Here is a 27,483-nt window from a genome sequence, read left to right on the forward strand (position 1 = left end):
CACCTGCAAGTTTCAGAACCAAGCCATAGAACCTGATAGAGGATTATAAAATAATGAGGGGTGTAGATAGTTAATGGTAGTTGTCTTTTCCCTAGGATTGGGGATTTCAAGACTGGAAGCACATTTTTAAGGTGAGAGGAGAGAGATGCAAAAAAGACATGAGGGGCAATGTTTTGAGTGGTTTGCGTGTGGAATGAAGTTCCAGAGGAAGTGATATGACTCTGACTAGGTGGGCACCAGTTTCAGTCCCTGTTGCATAATGAATCGGTCACTTGATCCAGGACTTGAGAAGGAAAATCAACCAGGATTTCTAGTCCTGAGCTAACTTGTTAAATGTTGGGAAATGTGCTTGTTTACTGAGGCAAGGACAAGTTCAGACTCTATAATTGTGCCCCATGTAATTGAATAACCTGACTGACAGTCTGTTGAGGCTCTTAGACAATTGGCACTTGAGTAAGATGTAAACTTCAACGTATGTACAATTTGCCAGACATGGTAAGACCTTTGAAACAGCAGGTGAACCCCAGGGGGATAGAGAAAGTGCTTCAGGGATACCCTCAAGATTTCACTGGTGAAGTGCGGCATTCCCACAGACACTGGGAATCATAGGTCCAAAACCATCCAAAGTGGAGAGCTTCCAGGAACGCCGTCGAGCACTTCGAGACTTGTCGGGAAAAAGCAGAGGCCAGGCAAAACAGCAGCAGGAGTGTGCTACTACACCAACACCGAGAAAGTGTATATGGTATAAGCAGGTAGAGAGAGATTTAAGTTTTGAGTTTTATGAAACAAGGGGTTCTGCTGAGCATAACTCAGATAAGAACTTGCAGTTAACAATGTGGTGCTGGAGGCAAGAGTAATGGGTTAACAAGGTGGAAAAGCATTCATTATATCGGGCCATTTAAAAATATTAGAAGCATTCAGTATCTAAGGTTAGCTTAACAAGGAAAAGTATTCATTATGTGAAGCCAGTTAAGGTTAAAAACATTCATTGTGTAACAGCAGATGGCTAATCTTTACTGTTGACACTTGCTGATTGGGTGACCGTTAATCAATTTGTATGTTGCCTTATCTGGATCCTCCTCCCTGTAAAATGACTATATAATTCATATATATAATTCATTCACTATATAACTCGCCAATATTGTCGTCCTGTTGCCCCCCAGAGTCGAAGTAAAATGCTCAGACACAGTATAGTTTTGCCTTGTTCATCTCTATTCCTGGCCCTGGAAGGAGAGAGAACAATCGTCCATGTGTACACCCCTTACCCCCCCCACTGTCAGTTGAAGCAAAATGCTCAGACGCACAGTGTAGTTTTACTTCCTTCATCTTTATAAACGATTGCCCATTTGCACAGGGACATGAATTCACGGTCTTTTCTGGAAACAGCAGTTTCTCAATTAACTATATAGTCATTTTATAGGGAGGAGCATCCAGATAAGGTAATATAAATATTAATTGGGTGACCATTACAATCAACGAGCATCAACAGTAAAGATTAAGCCATCTGCTGTTACACAATGAATGTTCTTAACCTTGTTAACTGGATTCATACAATGGATACGTTTCCCCTTGTTAACTGACCTTGCATACTGAATGCTTCCAATATTGTTAAACGACTCTACATAATAACTGTTTTTCCACCTTGTTAACCCATTTCCCTTGCCTCCAGCACCCAGTTGTTAACTGCAAGTTCTTATCTGATCTGAGTCATGCTTAGCTGAACCTCTTGTTTCACAAAACTCAGAATTTATCTCTTTCCCTGCTTGCTTATACCCAGCACACTTTCTCAATCCCACCCAGCCTGTTGTGTAACCACCTTCTGCCCCAAGTGTAACAGAGCTTGCGGAAACTGCATCAGACTGTGCAGCCACCTATGGACTCAGCCTGAAAGTGGAAGAGAGTCATCCTCGTCTGTGAGGGACTGTCGATGATCATAAGTTTGAATGAAGATTATCTCAGATGAGGCTGTGAACAAAAGCAGAGCTATATAATGTTCCAAATTACCAAAATATAATCTACTAAACCAGCTATCAAACTGGGATCTCACTTGTCCAGCAGTAACATGAGCTGGAATCAGAGCAGTGCTTTAGTAAAGACTATGGTTTCTTTTATTTGAAATTAGTGCTTGAATCTTGAGCATTGCGGTCATTCTGTTTTGCACTGCATTTTTAGTTGTCTGAAAATGTCTGGGCACAACGCAAAGAGTTAGATATTCATTTCCTTCATGTATCGACATGTACCAGGAACTCATGCAATTGATTGAACTGATTGTCTGTCTTTCACCATTTCTGTTTACACTGACAGATATCATAAAATCATGGAATGGATATAGCATAGAAGCAGGGGTTAGTGTTGCTGTGCAAGCCCTCTGCAAGTGCAGCTTACCAAATGCCACTTCACCATTCTGTCCCACCACCTTTTTACTGTAACCTGGCAATATTTTCTTTTCAGATAATTATCTATTCCCATTTAAATGCTGTGGTTGGACTTACCTGCACTCCACATTGTGACAATGCATTCCAGATCCTAACTTTGCACAAGATAAAAAGTTTTTCGTCAGGCTGCCATTGGTTCCATTGACAGTAGCCTTGCATCTGTGCCTTCTGGTTCATGGTCCTCTCTCCAATGGAAGCAGTTTCTTTTTCTCTCACTTCCTCTCTTTATCCCCATTCTCCCCTCTCTGTCCTTGTCCCACCCTGCAAACTCTGCCCACTCCTCTTCTGATTTGAATATCTCTATCAAATCTCCTCTCAAGTTCCTCTTCAGACAACCAAGTTATTTTGGCTGTTGTATAAATAGTTTATTTTCCCTGGATCCATTCTCATAATTTGTTTCTGTGCTCCCTCAAATGTTTCCACAGTATGGTGTGGTGCCAAAACTGAAGGCAGTACTTAAGTTCAAGCTGAGTTGATGCTTTATGTAGGTTTATTGTAACTTATTATTTTTGTACTGAATGCCCAATTATAAAGCCCAAGATTTAATATGCTTGACTTGTCATCCTCTTAGCTTTTCCTGTCTCCTTTAGTGATTTGTGCACCCATAACTCCAGGCCCTTCTGCTCTTGTTTGCCATTTTGAATAATATGTTTTTGTCTCGTCACATTGTTCCTACCAAAATGAATTACTTTACACTGCACTACATTAGATTGCATGTGGCATTTCTTTGCTCATTCAACTAACCTGTCTATGTCCTTCAGAGGTTTTAACAGTATCCTCAGTTTGCAATAGTTCCAAATTTTGTTCCATGCAGATTTTGAAAATATGCCCTGAACACCAAGGGATTCAGTAAGAGCAGAAGCACCAACTACTGGGAAATTTCACGATAAATCTTCCTCCAGTCTAAAAAGCCAACATAATGGTCTGTTTTCTGTCACTTGGCCAATGTTGTATTCCTGTCACCTGTAATTCATGAGCTCTAACTGTGCTCTTTTTGCATTACATAAAAGCAATACATTTGAAAATACCATTATTAAGCTCAGAAATCATACAATATCAGGTTATAGTCCAACAGGTTTTTTTTGAAAGCACTAGCTTTCACAGTGCTGCTTCGAGGTGATTTTTAACTAAAGTTGTTCAATATATCATTACACCTCCATGACACTGTAATCCTTTTGCTATAAATTCTGTTGTATGGTCATGTTCCACAACCACCTGATGAAGGAGCAGCACTCTGAAAGCTAATGCTTCCAAATAAACCTGTTGGACTGTCACCTGGTGTTGTGTGGTTTTTAACTTTGTCCACCCTGGTCCAACACCGGTATCTTCAAATCATTATTAAGCTCAGTGAGCTCTTGGAGAATGTAATTCACAAAAGAACAGAGCTCGCATTTTTTTGTGCTTTTGGAGTAGCCTGATGAGCCAGAATTAATGATTTATTGTTCTCGTGAAGTAGTACTCCACAAATTCTATTGATTTGAACTTCTCAGGGACCATTATCATATTTGACAGGTGCCTTCATTCAAGTTTCAATTGTAGGGTGAGGGGATCAATTTTAAATCAAAGTTGGCACTTAATCCTATCTTTTGAGAAAGATATGGGTAAATGAAACAGTCTGCCATGCTTTCTGAGAGACCCGTTGCTGTGGTGAAAGTGTAACAATTGAAATAGTAACGAGGTCTTCTAAATTAATAAATTAAAACATAAGGGAATATGATGCTAGTTATGTCCTTATGACGGATAAATTGTGTAAATTGAACCAAGTGCATTTAGTCAAAATGCATTTATGATGTAGATTGACTTATAGAATCTTGCACTAAATTAACCTGTTTGGACCAAGACGCACCTCCTATTAATTTCTTTGGAAGGATTCAAGAATTTAACCTGCAAAAGGACAGTAACTTAGTTCGTGACAAGAGTAGTTGTACATTGCTGGATCAGGCTGTTATAAAAGTAGAAATGGAGACATGTATCAGCTTCCAAAAAAAACAACATGCTTACATCATTTAAAGGAATCCAATTATTGTATTTCTGTTATTGCAGTGTTATTTAAGGTGATTAAATTTGTTATCTTTTATGTCTTTCAGGTTATATAATAAGTCTCGTTCTCCTCACTTTGCCTCGGCAGCATTTGGTCCAGCTATATCTATATGTTTTGACTGCGCTACTTTTATACGCTGGGCACCAAATTTCTCGGTAAGGACATTTTAGAATATTTAGTTCAGTAGTTCAATTAAATCTTTCTGTAAATTAAAGGTAAGGGACTAGATGTTAAGCACTTTTCTGTCGCCTCCAGCACAGTTCAAATTCTGGATAGGTTGATTGTTGTTTGAGCTAGCTGCTGTTCTTAACTCATGAAAATGTGAGTAATCTGATCTATGCACTAACTCGTCCTCTTTTCACGAAGTCTTGACTTAAAAACAGTGACATTCTCATTCAGGCCAGCAAGATTGGAAGTGATAAATGTTAACATGTCATATTTCTGTGCAGGAGTTGTTTTTCTTTGTTGGAACCAAGATATATTGGGTAACATGGAGGCAATTTTATTCATTAGCTAACCGTACGTGCTTCTGATTGGAGTGCTCAACATTGTTACTGGTTTCTCAAAATGAAAGTTATTCCAAGGCGTTTATCATTTTGAATATAGGGCAAAGGATAAGAAAATGTAAACCTAATTCATAAGCTGTTGGGGACAAATAAATTATCCAATCTTTTAAAGGGACCTCAGCCTTCTAACAAGGCTTGACTAAGTTTTAAGCACCTGTGAATGCTTAAAAGGATAGTATTGCTTCTGTTCAAATTTTTCTGTGCCATTACTGATTTTATTTACATATGTATGGGACTCTGTTGGTGGTTTCTTAACTTTTTTCATTTGTGTTCTGCTTTCTGTGTTTTTTTCCAAATTATTGTTGTTCTTCCCCTTTCTGTCATTATTTCTGTTTTCATTGTAGATATAATTGAATTAAATCTGGCAGATTAACCCAAGAGTGATGCTGCAGTATCCTACGGGGATTCAAAGAAAGACCTTAATCAATCAAGCTGAAGCTTGTTAGTCAGATATTTCATAGAAACTATTCCGTTTTCTTAAATCATTTAAATGGCAACTAGATTTCATGTCAGGGGAGTGTGCATTGGCCACACTTAATGCAATCTTCTTCTTAAACATCAGTTTCACCATTTTAAGTATTGAAACATTACTGAGCATAATTTGTGTATGATGATCCAAAATATCTGTGAAATCCTGGCAGTTTGGTTAGTTCAGTTTTGGAGTTTAGATCTCTGAATGCATTTGAAGAGGAGGTAGGTAGATTTTTGTAATATCAAGGAGTTGATTGTTATTTTGAGCTGACATGAGAAGAATTGAAGACTGCAGTAGATTGGCATGATTGTGCATGCTTGACTTGAGGGGACAAATTGCCTTCACCTACTACTTGCATTTTGATACATCAGATTGCAGAAATAATCATCTACATTTCTGCTTCCAGTTTAATGGGTGAAATTAAGTAACTTGTTTACAGTTAGAAATGGAAACTAGGTAATGTTGAATGCACCTATTTTGAAAGAATGTTTTGCTTATTTGTGGACAAATAAATGCAGCTGGGACAGTAGAAGCAAAAACACTTTAAGTAGCTTAAAATGAATATGGTGGCAGATGAAGAAATCCAGGCCCTGGGTGGAGCTGTGGGTAATAAAGTCAAAGAATGTGATGCTGGAAAAGTACAGCAGGACAGGCAGCATCTGAGGAGCAGGTGAGTCGATGTTTCAGGCATAAGCCCTTCTTTGACTCTTGATATCCAGCATCTGCAGTCCTTACTTTCTCCCTGTGGATGATAAAGTCCTAAGGGAGAAACAAGCTGTGGAAGAGTGAAAGGCAAGGTAGGAGAGTGATAAAATCAGATCTGGGACTGGAGCTCTGCACAATATAGAACATAGAAAAGTACAGCACAGAACAGGCCCTTTGGCCCGCGATGTTGTGCTGAGGTTTAATCCTAATGTAAAATATAATAACTTTACCTATGCAACCCTCAACTCACTGCTATCCATTTGCATGTCTGGCAATCGCTTAAATGTCCCTAATGACTCTGCTTCCACCACCACCGCTGGCAACGCATTCCATGCATTCACAACTCGCTGCGTAAGGAACCTCCCTCTGATGTTTCCTCTATACTTTTCTTCTAATATCTTAAAACTATCATCCCTCATACCAGTCAATCCTGCCCTGGAGAAAAGTCTCTGACAATTGAATCTATCTATTCGTCTCATTATCTTGTATACCTCGATCAGGTCTCCTCTCTTCCTCCTTCTTTCCAGAGAGAAAGGTCCGAGCTTTTTCAACCTTTCTTCATAAGGCAAGCCCTCCAGTCCAGGCAGCATCCTGGTAAACCTTCTTTGCACCCACTTCAAAGCCTCTGTATCTTTCCTGTAGTAGGGCGACCAGACCTGGACACAATATTCCAAGTGTGGTCTCACCAGAAACTTTTAGAACTATAGCAAAACCATGCGGCTCTTGCACTCGATCCTCCTGTTAATGAAAGCCAAAACACCATATGCTTTCTTAACAACCCTATCCACTTAGGTGGCAACTTTGAGGGATCTATGTGCTTGTGCACCCAGATCCCTCTGTTCCTCCACACTGCCAAGAATCCAGTCTTTAATCCCATATTCAGCATTCAAGTTCGACCTTCCAAAATGCATCACTTTGCATTTGTCCAGGTTGAACTCCATCTGCCATTTCTCAGCCCAGCTCTGCATATGTTGCACTGCAGCCTGCAATAGCCCTCGATACTGTCGACGGCACCTCCAACCTTTGTGTCATATGCAAATTTACTAACTCACCCCTCAACCTCCTCATTTATAAAAACAACGAAGAGCAGAGGCCCAAGAGCAGAGCGCTGCAGGACCCCACTCAACACTGACCTGCAGGCAGAATACTTTCCATCTACAACCACTGCCTGCCTTCTGTCAGCCAACCAATTCTGAATCCAGATAGCCAAATCTCCCTGTATCCCATACTTCCTGACTTTATGAATGAGCCTACCTTATTAAATGCCTTGCTGAAGTCTATATCCACCACATCCACTACTCGGCCTTCGTCGACCTGTCTTGTCGCCTCCTCAAAGAACATAATAATATTTGTGAGGCGTGACCTGCCCCTCTCAAAGCATGCTGACTGCCTTTAATCATGCTATGCTTTGCCAAATAGTCATAAATCCTATCCCTCAGAATTCTTTCCAAAACTTTGCTGACCACACACATAAGACTGACTGGTCTGTAATTGCCAGGGATTTCCCTATTACCCTTCTTGAAATATAGCCAGACCCAAGAGTGAATCTGTACTTATGAAGGCTGGTCTGAGAGTGGAGCTGTGGCTGATATCGCCAGTCTCAAGAGTCGGATTTGTAGGTGAGACAGCAAGGTCCTAGAGCAATAGGAGAGAAATACAGTCAGGCCCAGGCGTGGTACTGCTGGAGCCTGAGTTGTGCAGTGGAAGGTAAATCCCCAGCTCCTTGAGGCTGAAGCCGCAAAAGCAAAGTGACATGTTAGGAGTGGCATGACAAGACCGAAAATAAATGCCTCGCTGGTGAGCTTTGATGTTTTATGTTTGTGCTTTTAAGTTCAAGAAGTATCTCAAACTCAGCTAAATAATGCCCTAAATAATGCCTCAACCTATTAGGGCAGTAAGTAAATCACCATACATATTAAATCGAGATAGGGTAATGTGAGAATGCCAGAATGCTGCTTGTGTTTTGATGCTGCATGCATGAGAAGTAGCTCTGCGTGTAGCCTTGTATTCCTTCTACAAGGCTGAAATCTGCATGGATAGTTTGTTTACCAATATTATTGCTGTGGGGGTGCAGGCAACAGGTCATTGAGTCATACAGCATGGAAACAGACACTTTGGCCCAACTTGTCCATGTACCTGTCGAAATGTCTTTCAAATGTTGTTGTTGTACTTGTCTCTACCACTTCCTCTCGCAGCTTGATCCACATATGCACCTGTTTGAAAAAGTTGCTACTCAGGTCACTTTTAAATCTTTCCCCTCTCAGCTTAAACCTATGTCCTTAGTTTTGTATTCATCTGCCCCTTCAAAATTGGCCTTGCCCTAATTTATAAGTTTACATGGGGACCAGTCCTACCACTTTCCACAACAATTTTAAAACTTAAAGGATTATGGTCACTGTTCCCAAAGTGCTCCCCACTAATACCTCAGTCACTTGCTGTGCCTTATTTTCCAAGTAGAGTTTGCCCCTTCTCTAGTAGTGCCTTAGACATATTGATTGAGAGTTTTCTTGAACACACTTAACACATTCCTCTCCATCCAAGGCCTTAACCCTATGACAGTCCCAGTCTATGTTTGGAAAGTTAGAATCCCCTCCTATTAGAATCCTATTATTCTTAAAGATAACTGAGATCTCCTTACATATTTGTTTCCCCCTGACTATTGAGTAGCCTTTAGTACAATCCCAATAACATGATCATCCCTTTGGTTGTTTCTCAGTTCCACCCATATAGCTTCACTCAATCCCTCAGGAGTATCGACTTTAAGCACTACTGTGATGTTTTCCCATATCAAAAACACCACTCCGCCCCCCCCCCCCCCCCAACGGTGTCCTTCGTATAACATCTCTCTGAGCTGCTAGTTCTTTCCCTCCCTGAGCCATGTTTCTGTAATAGCTATGATATCGCAGTCCCATGTTCTCATCCATGCCCATCCAGAGTTCATCTGCCTTACCTGTTGTTTTAAAAAATTCTCAAGGTCAGGTTCGTAGGAGAGTAGTCTGACACAGAACAAACGACCAAGAGGCGAGTCTGCTAGAATATGGGCATTTTATTCCCCGCAGCGTCGCCACAACCAACGGGTCTGGCTTATACTCACTCTACATGTTACCGGAACTGGGAGCCGTCAGTTCTCGTAGAGCGGTTGCCAACAACCCACGCTCGGCGGTTAAACGTAACCCCGGAGCAGACTCACCGAACTGGAGACTTTTCCAGCTGATATACTCTTTTCCAGATATAAACATTCATGTGAACAGCAGAGCAAGGCTAAAAAACACATTCCATTCTGGTTACATACAGATAAGAAGATTCACACGGGGAGGTGTGTAATAAGATTCACACGGGACTAAGCAACACCTCCATTCCGGTTAGATTCACACATGTATTGGGACATAATTTTTAACCGTTTCACCACATTCCACTGCTTGGAATTTTACACCACACCTGTCAGACCTCTTGCATTGAAATAAATGCAGTTTAATTCATCAGTCTTTCCCTCGTTCTCTGCCATGCCCTTGCCTGGCTATTTAACTTGCTTTCTTTAGCTTCTGTACCAGCCTCCAATTTCTCTCTTGTCTCATGACTGTTTAGGGTCTTAACCCACTGCCAGATGAATTTAACCCCTCCAGAGTAGAACTAGCAAATCTCGCCACCAATATATTGGTCTTCCTCCAGTTCAGTTGCAACCCATCCCTCTTGAAGAAATCACTTCTGCCCCAGAAGAGAATCCAGTAAACCAAGGTTTTAATCCCTGCCACCTGCACCAGCCCTTCAGCCACACATTCTTCTACCCTATCTTTGTATTCCTACTCTTGCTCACACACAATCCAGACATTGCTACCCTTGAGGTCCTGATTTTTAACCTCCCTACATTCACTTTGCAGGATCTCATCCCTTTTTCGTCCTGTGTCACTGGTATCACTGTGCATAAACACCTCTGGCTGCTTATGCTTTGAAATGTTCTTGACCGTGACACCAGGGATACAACACACCATCCTAGAATCTCTATCATGGCTGCAGAAATGCCTGTCTCTGCCCGTGACCAGAGATTTTCCTGTCACAATTGCTTCCTTGGACTTTGCCATACCCTGCCTTCCAGCAGATCCAGTTGTGTTGCCAAAGACCAGGCTGCTGCTGTTTTCACTGAGAGGCTATTCACATCCTCTCCCCATCCCACCCAACAATATCCAAAATGAAAAACTACTTTGAGAGGGAGATAGCCAGTACTACCTGCCTACCTCTTCTGGCAGTCACCCATCTACCAGACTGTGCCTGTGATGTGACCACATCACTGAAGCTACTACCTATTCCACTCTCTGCCTCCTGTTTGGTCCTCAGTGTTTCCAGCTGCTGCTCCAACCAATCCATGTAGTAAGTAAGGATGACTGCCAGACAGTCAAGAAGAGCAAGGCAAGAAATGCAAGATTTCCCTGAGGGCATCTCATCCTACGTTTGTCAGGGGGCTGACTTATCTGATGGGCGCATCCAAAATTATTTCGATGTGCATTTGCAATACCAAGGCTATGAGGCTATAGACCAAGTGCTAGAAAATAAATTGGGGTGACTGAAGTGATTGTTTTTGACCTATGCAGACTCGGTAGGTCAAATGGCCCTTTGCTGTGCTGTAGATTTCATTGATTCTGTAACTGAATCAGTAGCGTCTCAGTGACTCACCTGTGCAGGAAGCAGGCAAAAGGTTGGGAAAACAGTGCTGCTAAATATTCTCAAGTTAGGCCATTTATGTGGTGCAAATTTCAGTTTAGGACAGTATGCTGTTGTCTTGGTGCTTGCATCATGAATCCTGCTTAGGGCTAGGGAGTGTCTGGAAACAGGTGGAGGTACCATTACACTACTGTCACAAACAAGAGGCAAAAATAGAAGAGGCAATGTACAATGAGATTAGAAGAAAGAAGTGCAGAGTGGCTACATGAGTGGTGTTGATTTGTCCTAATAATAAGGTGAGACATTAATTCAATGGGCGGGAGAAGAACTCCAGTCAGCAAAGTTATCTCAACATTTCTTACTGAACCAGGTCCTGGTTCCAGGGAATGATGGAAACATTTGTTGAACGGTAACAAGATCAAATGAGCTCTGGAAAAAGAATAACAGCATCTTTGATAAAAGTACTTAATTGACGTGGGGCCGATTTTAATTAAATCGGATTGGATTGCAAGATTGGCATTGTGCAAAGGGAGCACTGGGGTTCCCTTTAAGGAGGATATGGTTTGAGTACGGTTAACCCATTACCAAAGTGACAAAACATTCAAGCTTCCTTGGTGACAAAGGAGAGCGCAGTGAACCAGCGAAAGATGCATATGATGTGTCAGGTTGGTAATATGAGTGAGAATCCAGCCTGACTCTAGTGAATAGTGGGAATGTCAAATGGGAGTTAAAAGATGGCGTGAGAAGGGACTGATAACTTATCCAGTGACTCAATTAGCTAAAATTTAGCCAAATTTATTAAAAAGGCTGGTTGTGTTTAGAAGTTTCTAAGTTGTCCAGACTGGATAGAATGCAATAGAGAAAGCAAAGGGCAGAAAGTATGGAAATTGCAAGGGAACTAGCCATAATCTTCCAATTCTCTTAATATCTGTGATAAACCAGGACAAAATTATGGTATGAAACGTTGCGTACACAGAGTTTCAAAAGGCCTTTGATTCACTGGCATTAAACAGCTTCATCAATAAATCATGGAATAAAAGGGAAAGAGGCTGCATAGACAGCTACACAGTTCACAGACAAGAAACAGAACAGTTATGAACAGACTTTTGTTTGGACTGAAGGAAAACATGTGCCAGTGTTCCCCAGGGGTTAGTAGTAGGATAATTGCTTTTCTTAATGTATGTTGATGACTTGGACCTGAATGTTTAGGGAAACCTTTTAAAATTTGCAGATCCAAAACTAGGAAGCATTGCAAACTCTATGATAGACTTCAGAAGAACAAACCATGCTGGTCATTTGGGTAGGTAAGTGACAAGTGAAATTTGGTGTAGAGAGGTACGGCACAGTGGCACTGGTTAGCATATCTACCTCACGGCGCCAGGGATCCAAGTTCAATCGCAGCCTTGGGTAACTGTCCAGATGCTGTTTCAGTATCTGTGTGGGTTTCTGCTGGGTGCTGTGGTTTCCTCCCACAAAAATTGCCATTTTGCAATCCAATCCGATTTAACCATGTTAAATTGCTCTGAAGTATCCATGGGTATGCAGGATAAGTGGATTAGCCACAGTGAATGTGGGATTATGGGGGATAGGGTAGGTTGGGTGGGATGCCTTTCAGAGGGCCAGTGCAGGCTCAATGGGCCAAATGGGCTCCTCTTTGCACTGTAGGGATTCTAAGTGTGAAATAATTCATGTTGGCTGGAAGAATGGTGAAAGATAACTTAAAGTGAAAGATACAGTTCAAAATGAAGTGCAGGAACAGTGACAGCTGAAGGTCTCTGCAGAAAACGTTGAAGGAAGCAGATTGATTAAGAAAGTGTTGAAAAAGGCATTGAGAGTGCTGGGCTTTATAAGTACTGGGTTTGAGTGTAAAATGAAGCCATCTATGACAAAACACCAATAAGTCTAAATTCAGCAAATTCTGCAGTATTATGCCCAGATCTGGATCCTGCATCTCAGGATGTATGTAAAGACATAGATAAGGTGCATAAAAGATTTGGGGAATAATTTCAGGGGTGAAGTTTTAAGAAAACAAAGATTTAGTTGCATGCTTCCAGAAGCCAAGACTGAAAGGAGACTGGATAAAACCTTTGGGAATTCACGCAAATATGGACAGAACACAAACTAACTATTGCATTTGATAGCAGAGTTGAAAACCTGAAGGTGCATACTAATAGACCTGGAGTTAGAATCATAGAATCCCTGCAGTGTGAAGCCCTTCGGCCAGTCAACTTCCCATCAACCCTCTGAAAAGCATCCCACCCAGACCCACCCCCGACCCTATAATTCTGCATTTCCCATGGCTATTCCACCTAGCTTGTACTTCCCTGACCACTATGGGCAATTTAGTATGGGCACTGTACCTAACCAGGCAGAAGTGGGTACTGCAGATGCTGGAGATTAGAGTAAAGGTTAGAGTCTTGATTTTCCTGCTCCTCGGATGCTGCTTGAACTGCTGTGCTTTTCCAGCACCACTCTAATCTTGACTGTGCCTAACCAACTGTCTTTGAATTATGGGGCAAAATCAGAACATTTGGAGGAAACCCAAGCAGGTACAGGGAGAATGGGAAAACTCCACACAGACAGTTACCCAAAGGTGGAATTGAACTCCGAGCGCAGATGCTGTGAGGCAGCAGCGCTAACCACTGAGACACCGTGCTGCCTCAAACTAAAGTGGAGAATGTGGCCTTGAGGCAAAGAATAACTTTGTGGTGCACTCAGTGGTTGTGAACTGAAACAATTCTTTCTGTATGGTAAAGGGAGATTAAATGTGGCTTTCAAAAGAGATTTGGACAAGCACCTGAAGTTAAATAGTTTTGATTTTCTGATGAGACATTGGAAGTTGCTGAATTACTCTTAAAAGAAATGGATGTGAACTTTTGACCAAATAACTACCTGTGCATGTAACCATTCTGAGTCAGATGCTGTGCTGGGAAGGTTGTATGTTAAGTGGCTGTCCTAAATTTACAGTTATCCGGAAAACATGCTTAGTATACAGAGCATAGGGATCTCTATTAGATTTGTATTTTGTGGACCTGATCATACAAAAGGAGTGCAATTATGAAGGAGTTAGCATAATTGTGGGTTTGTTCACCAAGGTAGGATGTTGATTTGCAGACTTTCCCGCTCGGCAAATATACCCACAACCACGAGAACTGGCATCTGAACTACAAATCTTAAGGCAAACCTTGTCAGACTTGCTTGCTCAGTCAGTACAATTTTGTGATTCTGTTTTAGAAAGCCACTTTGAATCTGGCCTCAACCATGTGAACAGAGTTCTTCAATCCATCCACAACATACAACAAAAAATTAATATACAGTGTAGTTCTAGATTTAGTCTTTCAGTTGCACGGTTGAAAGTAGTGATTTCTGAGGAGAGACTGAGCAGTTAAAATCTACACTGGAGTTTAGAAGGATGGGGGAAATCTCTTTGAGCTCATAAGATGCTAAATGGGATTGACAAAGTCGATGTAGAGCAGATGTTTCCCCTTGTGGGGCAATCTAGAATGAGAGCCAATGTTTTAAGCTAAGGGCTGGCAGATTCAAACTGGAAATGTGGAGGATTTACTTCTCTCTAAGAACGGTGAATTTGTGGAATTCACTCTCCCAGAGTGCAGTAGATACCAGGACACTGAATAAATGTGAGGAGGAGAGAGATTTCTAATTCATACTGGGTTAATAGATTATTGGGAGCAGATGGGAAAGTGGCAGATATGAGATCAGCTGTGAACCATATTAAATGGTGGAGCAGGCTCTTGTGCTAAATTGCTGATTCCTGGCCCTTGTTCTTAAAACAGAGTCAAAGAGATGTACAGCATGGAAACACACCCTTCAGGGAGGAGAAAGGGAGGACTGCAGATGCTGGAGATCAGAGCTGAAAAATGTGTTGCTGAAAAGCGCAGCAGGTCAGGGAGCAGGAAATTCGACGTTTCGGGCATAAGCCCTTCTTCAGGAATGAAGAAGGGCTTATGCCCGAAACGGCAATTCTCCTGCTCCTTTTTTGCTGCCTGACCTGCTGCGCTTTTCCAGCAACACATTTTTCAACACACCCTTCAGTCCAACTCGCCCATGCCAACCAGATATCCTAACCAATTCTAGTCCCATATTTTTCCCCCCTCACCTTAAACCTATGCCTTCTAGTTCTGGACACCCCCACTCCAGGGAAAAGATCTTGTCTACTTACCCTATCCATGCCCCTCATGATTTTATAAACCTCTATAAGGTCACCCCTCAGTCTCCAGGGAAAGAAGCCCGAGCCTATTCAGCCTCTCCCTATAGCTCAAATCCTCCAACCCTGGTAACATCCTTGTAAATCTTTTCTGAACCCTTTCAAGTTCCACAGCATCCTTCCAATAGGAGGGAGACCAGAATTGCACATAATTTCCAAAAGTGGCCTAGCCAATGTCCTGTACAGCCACAACATGACCTCCCAACTCTGATACTCAATGCTCTGACCAATACAGGAAAGCATACCAAATGCGCCTTCACTGTCCTATCTACCTGGGACTCTACTTTCAAGGCATTATGAACCTGCACTCCAAGGTCTCTTTGTTAAACAACACTCCCCAGACCTTACCATTAAGTGAATAAGTCCTGTGCTGATTTGCCTTTCCAAAATGCAGCAACTCCTATTTGTCTAAATTAAACTAAATTAATCTGTCTGCCACTCTTCAGCCCATTGGCTCACCTGATCAAGATCCTGTTGTACTCTGAGGTAGCCACCTTCGCTGTCCACTACACCTCCAATTTTAGTGTCTTCTGTAAACTTACTAACTATACCTCCTGTGTCCACATCCAAATCATTTATATAAATGATGAAAAGCAGTGGACCCAGCACTGATTCTTGAGGCACATCACTGGTCACAGGCCTCCAGTCTGAAAAGCAACCCTCCACCACTACCACCCTCTGTCTTCTATCTTCAAGCCAGTTCTTTATCCAAATGGCTAGTCTTCCATGTATTCCATGAGATCGAACCTTGCTAACCAGTCTACCATGTGGAACCTTGTCGAATGCCTTAGTGAAGTCCTTATAGATCACATGCACCACTCTGCCTTCATCAATTCTCCTTGTTACCTCTGCAAAAAACTCAATCAAGTTTGTGAGACATGATGTCTCACGCACAAAGCCATGTTGACTATCCCTCATCAGTCCTTGTCTTTCCAAATACGTGTAAATCCTGTCCCTCAGGATTCCCTCCAACAACTTGCCCACCACCGACATCAGATTTACCAGTCTGTAGTTCCCTGGCATTTCCTTACCACGTTTCTGAAATAGTGACATCATGTTAGCCAACCTCCAGTCTACTGGCAACTCGTCTGTGACTATCAATGATACAAATATCTCAGCAAGGGGTCCAGCAATCATGTCTCTAGCTTCGTACACATTTACCTGATCATGTCCAGGGAATTTACCCACTTTTATGCATTTCAAGACATCCAGCACCACCACCACTGTTAAAAATCACACAACACCAGGTTATAGTCCCAACAGGTTTATTTAGAAGCACGAGCTTTTGGAGTGCTACTGCTTCATCAGATTATTGTTGAATTCCAAATAAACCTGTTCAACTATAACCTGGTATTGTGATTTTTAACTTTACATCACTGTCCAACACTGGCACCTCCAAATCAGCTGCTCCTCTGTAATATGGACATGTTTCAAGATGTCACCATCTATTTCCCCACATTGTATTATCTTCCATGACCACCTCCACAGTAAACACTGATGCATATGTTCTATGTTCTTAAATATTTTTGTTCCATTTAATGTGAATCCTGTTGCTTGTGCTGAGCAACAATTCTGCCAAGATACTGAAGTATACTTGATAAAAATAAGTAAGAAAATTATTACCAAAAAATTATAAATGTGCTGAGAAATTACTAGCTCTTTCAGAATCAGTGAACCCAAAAAAATGGCTTTGGAGCAGGTTTAGATAATTCAGTCCTTTGAGCCTGCTCCACTATTCACCTCTCATTATTCTAAACTGCAGTCGGTATAGGGCGACCTTATTCAACCTTCCTTCCTAAGATGAGTCTTTAATCACAGGAATGAATCAAGTGATGAACTGCCCGTACTACAATTACGTTCTTTTTTCAAATAACGTGACTAAAGCTGCACACAATATTCTCTAAATGCGTTCTCATCAACGACCTGAACAGCTGCATTAAAATTGGCCGACTTTTTCATGTTCTGTTCCATTTATAAAAAATGCTAACCTAACATTTGCCGCCTTAACTACATGTTGTACATGCATGCTAATTTTGAGAGTAATTTATCGGAGCACCCTGAATCCTCTAAATGATCCAAAAAGGCATCATTTCAGAAATTTAAAACTGCAAAGGGACGTCAGTGACAGAAAAGCAAATAGTGGTACATCAAAACCTGCATGCATTAATAAATGGAGGAAAATTATGTGGTCGTAATTGGAGAAAGATGTTTGCAAACACCAGTCAGAATAGGTAAGCAAAAGGAGGGAAAATTACAAAAGAAATGCTGATATTAATCAAAGGGGAAAAATGTTAACCAAAAGCCAAAAATAGTTTTTAAGAGGCCAAGTCCAAAGTACCAAAGGTTAGTTAAGTGCCTTCCTGAAATAATACTACCCTCTTTGGTGTACATCCAGTGTTATCTTGATGAATTACTATTCATTGTTTTGTGTTTTTTGAATGAGCATGGTTGCGTGTGTTTTTCTGCAGAATCCAATCCAGATTTCCTCTGCAATTGTGCACTTGAGATGTGCTGGTGCTGTTGACTCCTAGTTGTCTGTACTGGCTACAAGGGATATTTAATCAGTGTTGAGCATTGGGAATCTGGATGACAGCGATTATTGTGGTAGGCATGGGGAAATTGACAGGAAAAAGTCTGCTGTCTCCAGGTGCATCTATCTTACTTTTGATTAATTTTCAGCTAACCAGTTAGCAGCTTTGGAGTTGTCCAGTCAGTGTTTTGCTCTGGAATTCCAAATCTGATTTGGTGGACTCCATAAGTGCCTGATTGAGGACCTCTGCAGTAAAGCCTCTAACTTCCCGTCTGCTTTTGCATGGTTGACCTGAAAAGATGCTTTTGTTGCTGTTGTATTATCAGACTGAAAATATCATTGCCTGGAAAAAGCAGCTTGAGGATCTTCTTAACGCAGAATCTGTCTTCAGTGTGAATGTCCTTGATTCCATCTCAGTGTACTACATGTCGCTTTGTCCATAAAACCCCTACCCAGAGTGGGGTAAAAAAGTAATTCATCAGCTCAAGAACAACAAGGCATCTTGAGTAGGTGGAATTCCTGCCAAACCACTAATTTATAACATGGGTTGTGTAATTACATGTCCCTAATTTGCCTTAATGGGAAGCAGGAGCATATGCCAGGAGATTCATGTTTTAATTGTGACCATTTGAAAGGGCTGACTGTGGTAACTGTTTGATCTCATATTTTCCAAGGAGAGTCCAAGTTGTGGGGTGGTTCCAGCTAATTTTTATTGCGATTTAAAGATTCATTCTCCAGAGTAATACAGCGCACACAAAGCTTCAGAATGTCTTTTAATTTTTCCACTTGAAGCTGAGAGCTCACATGTCCTCTCTTTGTTTACTATTGGTCAGCAACGCCAAGTTATCCATTTGTAATTGGCTGTCTGGTACAGCATCTGATACAGTTCACGCTAGCCTCAGCAATTTCCATGCATTTAACAACAAAGAGATGGATAGCTTTGTGGTCCATCCCTGGTCCTTCATGATGTTTTTTCCATACTTCCTTATCATCTTGAGGCTTTTCACAATGGATACTGTATTCAGATAGAATTTTACCAGCTGCACCACATTAATTGGATACTTGCCTATCACTTCAGGACATTTTAAATTCTTCATTACAGGAGAAACAAAAGTTATGTGATTAAACCTAATGTTAGAATTGTTTAACTAACAAGTTGTATCTTAATGTGTTCACTTAATGCACATTGCAATGTCTGTTAATCTCTGTAAGTCATTTCTCCCTGTAATGATATGGGGGATAACTTTATTGGCTGAAGCTGGTTTGAATCTTTTCCTCTGATTTTTTTTGTATAAAGGTGGATCTATACTGCAGAATCTATATCTGTGATTAAATGAAGGATCTTAACTAAAACCTACTCTTAGTATTGTAACAGATTGGTTAAGTAATTCAAAGAAACAACTAATTAGTGTGAAATGTTCTTAGCTATGTCTTTTGTGTAAGCAATTGCAGTTACATATTCTATCTCATCTAGTAACCTTGAATCTACAGAGCTGTGATTGTTCTACTTGTGAAGACTACATTAAGTAAATACTTTCCCAAGCGCTGTAACTATTGTCACCCATGGGCTGCTCAGTCATGGGCAACCCTAAGAGTAACAATGGAGATGGGGAAATTATTGCAAGAATAACTGCAGAAGTTTCACCCGTTAGGACCCTCGTGAATCATTGTCTCTGTATGGCTGAACAGTTCCTTCCAGAGTCACAATGCAGATTTCACCCTCTGACTGGCACAATGGATATGATATTTATGATATAACTAGAGGAGAACTGCAGAATACATATCCAACTCTTATTTATAGCCTTGACTTCACGAAGGCCTGAGGCATTGTCTGGTTTTGTGGAATGTCGTCCTCTGTTTCGGTTGCCCAAAAGTTTGTCTCTGTCTTCTGCCTGTTCCGTGATAAGATGCCAGTGTGAACCTAAGCAATGGATTCACCACTGACCCAATTCTTGTTTAGAACCAGATCAAGCAAGATTATGTCATATCGCTAATGCTGTTCTTGGTCTTTAGATGCACTGCAGTACTGCCCCCATCTTTATCCATTGTATAAAGTCTTGGATAAAGTGGACCACTTAACAAATCTTGGGATATTACAGACAACAAGGGCAGCAATCGAGGTTCAGTACAGTTTTCAGATGCTAGTGCAGCCTTTGGTTGCCTGAGGAAGAGTATTATTGAATACCAGAATATAAAATCCAGCACCATGCTCATGGTCATACCCATGACTCAGACATGTGAACTGTAAGCAACAGGCGTCTCAAAACCCTGGAGTGGTGCCACTTGCACTGATTGCACAAGATTTTGCAAATTGACTGGCAGGGTAGAGGCACCAACATGCGTGCTTTTGCCCAGCCAGAATCAAAACATTAACCATGCTTGATCAGCACCATTTTATTGCCACATAGTCTGACATGAGACTCCCTAAAAGAGCATTCTGCTGGAAGCTTTCACTGGGTAAGCAAACCAATTGGTGGCATTGGTAGCACTTCAAAGACACCTTCAAACCTTCCTTGAAAATGTGCATCATAACTCTGGACACTCGGGAAGCCCTGGCCCAGTTGTGACCGAAGCTGTGGATTGTCTATGGGACTCTTCGCTCATCAAAGAACTCCTTTTTGGTGTAGAAGCAAGTCATCCTTTTTTATGTGAAGCTGCCTAAGAAAGAACAAAGATTGATCTATTTACTGTTAATAGGCTTGTGTGAAGTGCTCATGACAGTGTGGTCTACTTCTAAAATGTATCTGACATACTTTTACTTAATTATTTGGTGTTTGTTCATTTGCGGCTTCAGTCACAGCCTACCATCTTTATTCTGGAAGTGTTTATTCAGCCACTTTGCATCGATGGCATGGAAACAAATGATATATTGTTTAAGCCAAAGTGTGATGGCAAGGGCTTCTGTTTGACATGGATTTACTGTAGCCACTTAAACATGAAACAGATACACTTGTACTTTTAGGGAGCAAGGGCTCACTTACCAATGTGATCTTTGGTACTTAACTGAATCAGTCAAAAAAAATACTGTAGCAACAAAAACAAACTAAACTCCGTGTTCTGCAGCAAATGACTCCGTTCATGATTCCTTAAATGCAGAAATTGGGGATATAGTTGAATGCTCTCCACTTAACCTGAATGACTGTAGCTCCAGCAATGCTTTCATCAATCTAATGGGCACCCATCTAGCATTTTAAACACATTTCCTTCAATGGTACATCATGACTGCAGTATATAGTATTTTACTAATGCATTTATGCATTTTACTAATTTGCATGCCTGCCTTAACAGTACCTCCCATAGTCATGAACTCTAATGCCAAGAATGACAAAGGAACAGACACAACAATTCCACCACCAGCTTTCACATCTCTCACCTTCGGACTTGAAAATGTGTCATCCCTTCATTACAACTGTGTCAATACCTTGCAAATTCCTACTTTGTGACAGCCTAAGTTACATAAGCTGTGCTCTTGAATAAGTACAGTCTACAACTATTGCCTTGACAAATAGATATGAGGCACAAGCAAAAGCACAAGTTATTAGAAAAGCTCAGGAGGTTTGGCAGCACCTGTAAAGAGAAATTAAAGTTAAAGTTTCGGATCCAGTGACCTGGTGTTGAAGAACTGTCATCGGATCCAAAGCGTTATCTTTGATTTCTCTTCACATATGCTGTCAGACCTGCTGAGCTTTTCCAGTAACTTCTGTTTTTGTTTCTGATTGACAGCATCTGCAGTTGTTTCGGTTTTCATGTAGATATGGGCCATAACTGCTGGCCTCAACTAAGATGTTCATAGAGACTCGTAGAATGTTATAACACAAAAGGAGGCCATTTACGCTGATGTGCCAATGTTGGTCCTCTATCAGCACAAGCCAGATAGCCTTAAAACCCTCCCCACCCTTGCAAAATCCAAGTACCTTCTATTCATATACCTTTTGCAAACTCAAAGACACCAAATGAATGACTCCATCCTCTTAAAAATCAAAATCACTTGGCATTAAATATAGGGCAGTGTTTGCTGATTCCAATGGATAATTGCACATTCATTTGGGAACATGCATGCACATGATCCTAAATATGGTACATGATTAAATAGACTTTCAAATTGTGAAAAGAAATCGGAATTAACAACACTTCAAATTGTTAATAGCTCTGTTTGTAGTACATGCTGAAAAATGGAGAAAACAGAAGGGCAGTTTGATCAAAATGTGAGTAACTTGTTTGTTTGTTTTTACTTTTTAGCGACTTTGTGAGGAGTGAGATAGAGTTTGGCCATGATGGACCTGTGTATGAGGAACCTTTGTCCCTGAACCGTTTCACCACAGCTTTGATAGGTATGATGGACTTTGAAATTCACCTAATGATGGAAATCTTTTTATAAGCTTCATGGTTTAGCAGTGATCTTTAATATCTTGCTTTGACAACAAATCACATCTTCAAGACTGTATGCAGTTGGATTTATTTTTATAATCCTCTTCTAATGGTATAGACATATTTTCCAAAGTTAGCTTTTTAAAAATGATTGTTTTCTTCAATTCACCCTGGCAGCAGACAATACTAGGAAATAATATCATGAAATTGTGCTCTTTTTGGTGAGTAATCATTTACTTTGATTCTGTAAAACAGATGAAGCTGGTTAATTGTTGCGTATCTAAGAAGTGATTAAAGGTTATCCTGTTGCTCAGATTAAAAATAATATAGCAACAGCTATGGTGAGTAAAATGTACAAAAACACAACCAAATATCAAGTCAAACACATTAAAGATGATAGGACAGTTTGTGTTATCGTTGCAGCATGTGGGAGTTCCTCAACGCCAGTTTCGTCCACAGTAAACCTGTCTGCAGATGGTGTTTGAAGTTTGAACAGCTCAGACGTAAAGCAGGACCCTCAGCAACAGGCCTTGCAATGTATCAGGAAGGGGGTGAATTATCTTGATTTCTTTGTACCAGCTGGCAGTCACAGCTCTGAGGGTAGTATTATCTTACTGAATCAATGTGTCCGAGACTGCGAATGAGACATGTACAGGGACCCAGATTTTTGGAATTTGTCCAGAATGTTTTAGGTTCTTTCAGCCTGTCTAGGTTCTGCATGGACGATGTTATAACTATAGCATCATGGTGCAGGAAGCTACTCATGGTGGGACTAAGAAGGAATGTAGTGATTGTAGTGGACATTGTAGCATGGGGTACTGACACACTTCTCTGCAACAAAGGGTAAGTGTCCAGCCAGTTTATTGGTGCTCGGGCTTGGGATATTTGCTTCCAGTTGAAAAGGAGCTTGGATTGAGATGTCGGCGCCCAGTATTCATTGCACATGTAGGTACCAATGGCATCGGACAAAGAAGGTTCTGCACAGTCACTGAGGAGTTGGGCACAAAAATAAGCAGAATCGAATCTGTTATTACCTGAACCTAGTGCACATTTACAGAGGGTAAATAAGATTAGAAAGATAAATGTATGGCTCAAAGACTACTGGTGGGAGAAGGGGGTTCCAGTTCATGAAACATTGGTACTAATACTGAGAAAAGTGGGATCTGGACCAATGGAACGATCTCCACTTGAATCGTGCTGGGGCCAGTGCTTTTGCCAATTATTATAGCTAGGGGAGTGGAGAAGATTTAAAGTGAAATAGTGGGGTAGGGGAAGATGTGATAAATCTAAGAGCAGAGTAGAGGCAAAAAGGAATTAACAAGTAAAGTGATAGCCAGACAGGAAGGAATCAGGAGTATGAATCTGAGAGTCAACATGTCCGAGTGGTGCACAAGCCCCTCAACAGCATCCACATACGGTGGCGCTAAAGGAAGAAATAACGTGAGCTTGTCAGAAAGGCATGATGATACTCATGGGAGACTTTAAGTACATATCCAATGGAAAAGACACATGGCCAGAAGTAGTCTCGAGTTTCGGGACATTTTCTCAGTATCGCAAATTTTGTAGCTGATAGGAAAGCAGGCTATATTAGATGTAGTATTGTGCAATGAGATAGGATAATTAATTATCTCATAGTGAAGATACCTCGAGGCTGCACTGACCATAATATGATCAAATTTTGTTTTTGGTTTGAGGAAGAGAGGAGTAGGTAACACTGTTTTGTCAAACTTGAACAAGGATACTTATGGGGGCATGAGATGAGAGCTGGCTAAAGTGAAATGATGAATTGGATGAAAAAATAGGCCCAGTAAAGATACAATGACAGACATTTCATGGATACTTCACAATACACAATAGACATATTTCAATGAATATGTAAAATTCCAAGGGATGGACCCACCATCATGGTTAACTTAAAGTTAAAAATGGTATTCAACTTAACTGGCATATAATTGTGCAGAGAGGTGGCAGTTCAGAATATTGAAATTTGAAAAAATGTTTTAAAACTGCCAAGTATCACCAAAACTTAATGGAGAGAGAGAAATTAGAGCATGGGAGAAAGCTAACCAGAAAAAAAAGTAAGTCATTTAGAAAGTCAGGCTGGATAATTAATGACACACAAAATAAGGAGATAGTACATGAATTTAGCAAGTATTTTGCATTAGTCTACATAATACTGTAGCTGATGCAAGTCACATACAAGCGTAGCCCTAAGTCAGGAAATGGAAGGGAGGGTGGAACCATGGAAGTGATGCTGCATAAATCTTTGGAACTGTGGGCTGAGAAGTATCTGGGTCCTGAAGGACTTCATCCTCAGGTCTTCAAAGAGATGGTTAATGAGAGAGTTGATGCATTGGTTTTAATTTTCCAAAATGGCCTAGATTCAGGGATGGTCCCATTACGTTAGTTAATGAATATAACTCCTTCATTCAAAAAAGGAGGGGGAGAAGCAGGAAACTACAGGGCTGCTGACTTGACACATGTCATAGGTAAAATGTTAGAACCAATTGTTAAAGAAATTATAACAATATTTGGAGAAGCTCAAGATGATCAGATGAAGTCAATGTAGTTTTGTGGAAGGAAGTCCAACTTTGATGTAAATCAGGGTGCAAACAAAAGTTTGCGGCTTTGTGTTCTGCATTTATTTTGACAACGTCAGCTTCAACACAACACCAAGAGAGGAGGTAGCAAAGAATATATTGAAACCCAGAATCAGGGGCGCAGCACTTCAACCTCCGCACAACTGTAAAAGAGGACACCTGGTTCAGTAGTTGCAGATCCAGGAGAACACACAACTGGAGGGAGAAAAATGAATCATGTCACAGGGAGGTGATGGGTTGATTGGTTCATATTAAGAAAATGTGTATTTTTTGATGAATGGGATTAACTAGAAAATAACAGGAAAAGTGAAAGTTAGGGCAAGAGAATCAAATCATGTAAGTATGCAAAGTAGGGGAAGTGAAGTAGAATAAAGTTAACGTAAGAGAAATGGGTTTAATTTTAAGACATGCAGTAAAGATCAGTTGAATATAATGTGTGGCTTGCAATATGTGGGATGTAAAAACACAACAAATAAGAACAGGAGTTGGCTATTCAGCTTTCAGTCTGCACCGCGATGTAATGTAATGATGGCTGATCATCCAACTCAGCTGATCACTTTTGCCCTAAGGACAGTATCTGACTCCTTGAAAACATCCAACGTTTTGGTCTCAATCACTCTTTGTGGAAGAGAATTCCACGGGCTCACAACTCTCTGGGTGACAAAACTTCTTCTCATTTCTGTTCTAAATGGCTTGTTTGGTATCTTTAGACTGTGATCCTTGGTTCTGGATTTCCCATCATCAGGAACATCCATCCTGTGTTAAGCTCTGTTGAATTTTGTTGGATTTTTGAGACTCCTCCTCCTCCTCCTCCTCCTCCTCCTTAACTCCAGTGAATTCAGTTCTAACCGATCCAGTCTCTTTTCATACATTAGTTCTCTCATCCCAGGAATCAGTCTGGTAAACCTTTGTTACATACTCTCCATAGCTAAAACATCCTTCTTCAGATAAAGAACCCAAAACTGCATGCAGTACTCCAGGTGCATTCTCACCAAGGTCCTGTATAATTGCAGCAAGACAACCCTACTCCTATATTAAATCTTGTTGCTATGAGGCCAATTTACAAGACATGCATGCTTACTTTCTTGCTATTTACAAGACATGCATGCTTACTTTCAGCGACCTGTCTACAAGGATACCCAGGTGTTATTGGCAAAGGTGGAGGCCCAATCTATCGCCATTCAGACAATAATTTGGCAGCCTTGTTTTTGCTGCCAATGTGGACAAACTCGCATTTTTATGTGTTGTACATCATCTGTGCATTTGTCCAATCACCCACCTTGTTGAAATTGCACTAAATGTCGTGAACCCTATCTGTGTTCCCAACAACCACATGTGCACAAAGTGTTTTCAGATGCAGAAACCTGAGCTTCAGGTTTTGGATCTCAAACAGCAGCTTGAGACACTGTGGTAAACTGAAAAGCTGAGAATTAATTGCATAGCATGTTCTGAGAGTTCAGTGTTCACACTGTAGAATTTGTCCAAAATAATGATAATAGTGGTCGTAACTAGAGACAAACAAAGATCACTGAGCATTATCCTTGTCCTCTATACAGCAATCTCAACTTCTCCAACTGCACTATCTCTTGAAATAACTCTCCTCCATTATCTACTTTCACGGGGCTAACTTTGAGTTGTACTCTTTTTTTTCCACTAGTATTCAGAGAATTTGGAACAGCGTAATTTCTTGTCTGAAATACACGCTGTAATTTTCTCCAACTAATAATCAGGAGCTGCTTTGCTACTCACATTATTTCCTCTCTTTCACAAGTTGAATTACATTTTTGACTTTGTTTGCAGCTGAGCTTCAGCAAGCATATCTGCTCAGTCGCAAAGACAGCCCATGAAGAGTCTACTGCTATCATAACCCATCTGCTGTTGAATTCATTATTCTTTGGTTTGTCATCTGCATACCTAATTACTCCAATCCTCTCCTAGTCAATCTCTCACGCTCTTGCTTTTTGAACTTTAGTTGATCCGAAACCCCTGATGTTTTAAGCACAATTTTCCCCATAAGCCTGATTTCACCATTCTCCGTGTTTCCCGTTGCCTTGCAATTGAAAATTCTTAATTTGAAATCCTCTGTGTACTTACCTCAGCATTCGTGCCCACTGATCTTTGCACTGATATTGGCAGGGCCTTAAGTTGTCAAGTCCCCATGGTCTGAAATTTTAATCTCCTTTAAAACATGACTTTGATGAAACATCTTTTTGGTCATTGTAATGTGATATCCTCTGTTTTTTCTCTCACTTTTTTGATGATTTCCAGTCTTATTTTTGAAACGAGTGGCATTCATTGCCATTGTATCCTTAAGCTTCAACTTTTATACAATATAAGAAAGGCAAATTAGTCGTAAAAATGTACATGTGGAAACATACTCTTCGGTCCAACTTGTCCATGCTGACGAGATAGCCTAAATTAATCCCGTCCTGTCTGCTAGTATTTGGCAAGTGCTAAACCCTTGTTCATCTGCCTATCCAAATATATCTTAAATGTTAAAGTTGAACCAGCCTCCAACACCACCTCTAGCAGTTCATTCATACATGGGCCACCCTCTGCGTGAAAACATTGCCTCTTAGGTTCCTTTAAAATCTTTCCCCTCGCACCATAAACATATGCACTTTAATTCTGGACTCCCTACCCTGGGGACAGGTTTTTTGGCTATTCATCCTATCCATGCCCCCTCTATGACCTTAAACTTCTATAAGGTCACCCTTCAGCCTCCAGTGCTTCAGGGAAAATAGCCCAGACTATTCAGCCTCTCCCGACAGCTCAAACCCTCCAACTCTGGCAGCATTCTTGTAAATCTTGACTGAACCCTTCTCAAGTTTCACATATTTCCTATAGCAGGGAGATCAGAATAGAATGCAGTATTCCTAAAGTGA

General features: G+C 40.9%; 1 protein-coding gene across 1 annotated transcript in view; it reads left to right on the forward strand.

Moving 5' to 3' along the window:
- The window catches only part of rnf145a (ring finger protein 145a), a 134,568-nt gene that overhangs the window by 47,156 nt on the left and 59,929 nt on the right, over positions 1 to 27,483 (forward strand). Inside the window, exons 2-3 of the mRNA XM_043703971.1 lie at positions 4,523 to 4,631; positions 21,870 to 21,961. Coding sequence (XP_043559906.1) covers positions 4,523 to 4,631; positions 21,870 to 21,961 — 201 coding nt within the window. The remainder of the gene's footprint in view (positions 1 to 4,522; positions 4,632 to 21,869; positions 21,962 to 27,483) is intronic.

This window comes from Chiloscyllium plagiosum, chromosome 14, assembly GCF_004010195.1.
Source record: "Chiloscyllium plagiosum isolate BGI_BamShark_2017 chromosome 14, ASM401019v2, whole genome shotgun sequence".
NCBI lineage: Eukaryota > Metazoa > Chordata > Chondrichthyes > Orectolobiformes > Hemiscylliidae > Chiloscyllium > Chiloscyllium plagiosum.